The sequence below is a fragment of the Aegilops tauschii genome, chromosome 6 (assembly GCF_002575655.3).
Source record: "Aegilops tauschii subsp. strangulata cultivar AL8/78 chromosome 6, Aet v6.0, whole genome shotgun sequence".
In the NCBI taxonomy this organism is placed as follows: Eukaryota; Viridiplantae; Streptophyta; class Magnoliopsida; order Poales; family Poaceae; genus Aegilops; species Aegilops tauschii.
Genome location: NC_053040.3, coordinates 134131835 through 134133375, shown reverse-complemented (window position 1 = coordinate 134133375; position 1541 = coordinate 134131835). Strand labels below are relative to the sequence as shown.

The window sequence follows — 1541 nt, the reverse complement described above, 5'->3', positions numbered from 1 at the left end:
TTGCTGATCCGGAAGAGAAAAGATGAGAAAAAAGATAAGAGCAAGTATAATAAGGTGATGTAAGTGAGCTATAAGGATTTAAATAACATATTTTTGCTGAGCTGAAGGAGAAAGAAAAGATAAACATACTATAGATTAATAGTCAAGTGGAGCAGGTACTCCTAAAACTTCATGAGAGTGTAAGGTTGGCCATAGTAATATGTAAATCACTTTTCCCCCATTCCGCCCTTTCCATTGTGCTATGTATCCGCTCCGTTGGTGACCAACGCCCCGTTGTACCACCCTGTTCGTGTCTTCCCGCCTTCGACTACGCCGTTGTTCCACCTCGGATCTGATCGCAGCCCAAGTATCCTCTACTATGTGTCGACGCCATCCATGATGGACACCACACTTGACAAGTGTTCAGTCAAAATTGGCGTTCTTGTTGTTTACTTTGAAGCAAACATGAGGGAGTTCATTGAATCATTTTCATTGGATGAGGAGGAATATTAGAATGAAACGACGATGATGAGGTCGATTCTTGCAAACACAGTGCATGCGGAGGAGCTTGTTATCATCAACAAGGGTCCAATAAAGGGACATCGAGTGTTGAACCGGAATAGGGCACGGGGGCATCTGATGTTGGTCGACAACTACATTGCCCTCGATGCACCCTCTGAGCCCTATTTTCGTGGTCATTTTCGGATGCGGTGGCAAGTGTTTGATCGCCTTTACCATGGTGTCCGGGCCTATGATGATTACTTCACCCTAAAGAAGGATGCCATTAGAACCATTGGGTTCTCTGGTTACCAGAAGTACATCTCTGCAATGAGGATGTTTGCCTATAGTACGACCGCAGATTCACAGGACGAGCACCTCCGGATGTCTGAAAACACATGCCTTGAAGTCATTGTCAAATTTGCTACTGCAGAGGTGAAGGTGTTTGGACTGGAGTACTTGAGAGAACTAACTCCTGCAGACCTGGAGTGCACGCAATGGAAATGGGAGAAGTTTCCATATGCATAAGCAAGGGATTTGGCACAAGGTCATTTCAAACAAATAACATAATTCTTGAAGCAGTTTCATCACATTACCGCTGGATTTGACACTCTTTCTTTGGCATGTTTGAGCCTCATAATGACATAAACATGCTGCAACGCTCACGCTCTACATTGTTTGCAAGATTGTGTGCAGTCCAAGATCCTGAGTGCAGCTATACCATCAATGGTCATAAATACAACATGGGGTATTATCTTTGTGATGATATTTGTCCTTCATGCGCGACTTTTGTCAAGACCATCTCCAAATCAAGGGGTAACAAAAAATTGTCACTTTGCGAAAAAAACAACAAACTGGTAGAAAGGATGTGGAGAGGGCATATGGAGTGCTCCAAGCCCACTTTGCAGTTGCTCACGGACCAGCTAAACTATGGGATCCAGAGACATTATGGGAGGTGATGATAGGTTGTGTGATCATGCACAACATGATTGTGGAGGATGAGAGTGATAGTTCGCCATGATCTGAATTTTCAAAATGTGGGTGATCCTATCCAGCTTCTAGAG

The 1541-nt window shown here is 43.9% G+C and overlaps 1 protein-coding gene across 1 annotated transcript; it reads left to right on the top strand.

Annotated features, from left to right (window-relative positions):
* The first annotated feature begins 504 nt into the window (after nucleotides 1-504).
* LOC109752410 (uncharacterized) lies at nucleotides 505-1005 on the top strand. Its single transcript, XM_020311310.1, has one exon. The coding sequence runs from the start codon at nucleotides 505-507 to the stop codon at nucleotides 1003-1005; it is 501 nt and encodes a 166-aa protein (XP_020166899.1).
* The last annotated feature ends 536 nt before the right edge of the window (nucleotides 1006-1541 follow it).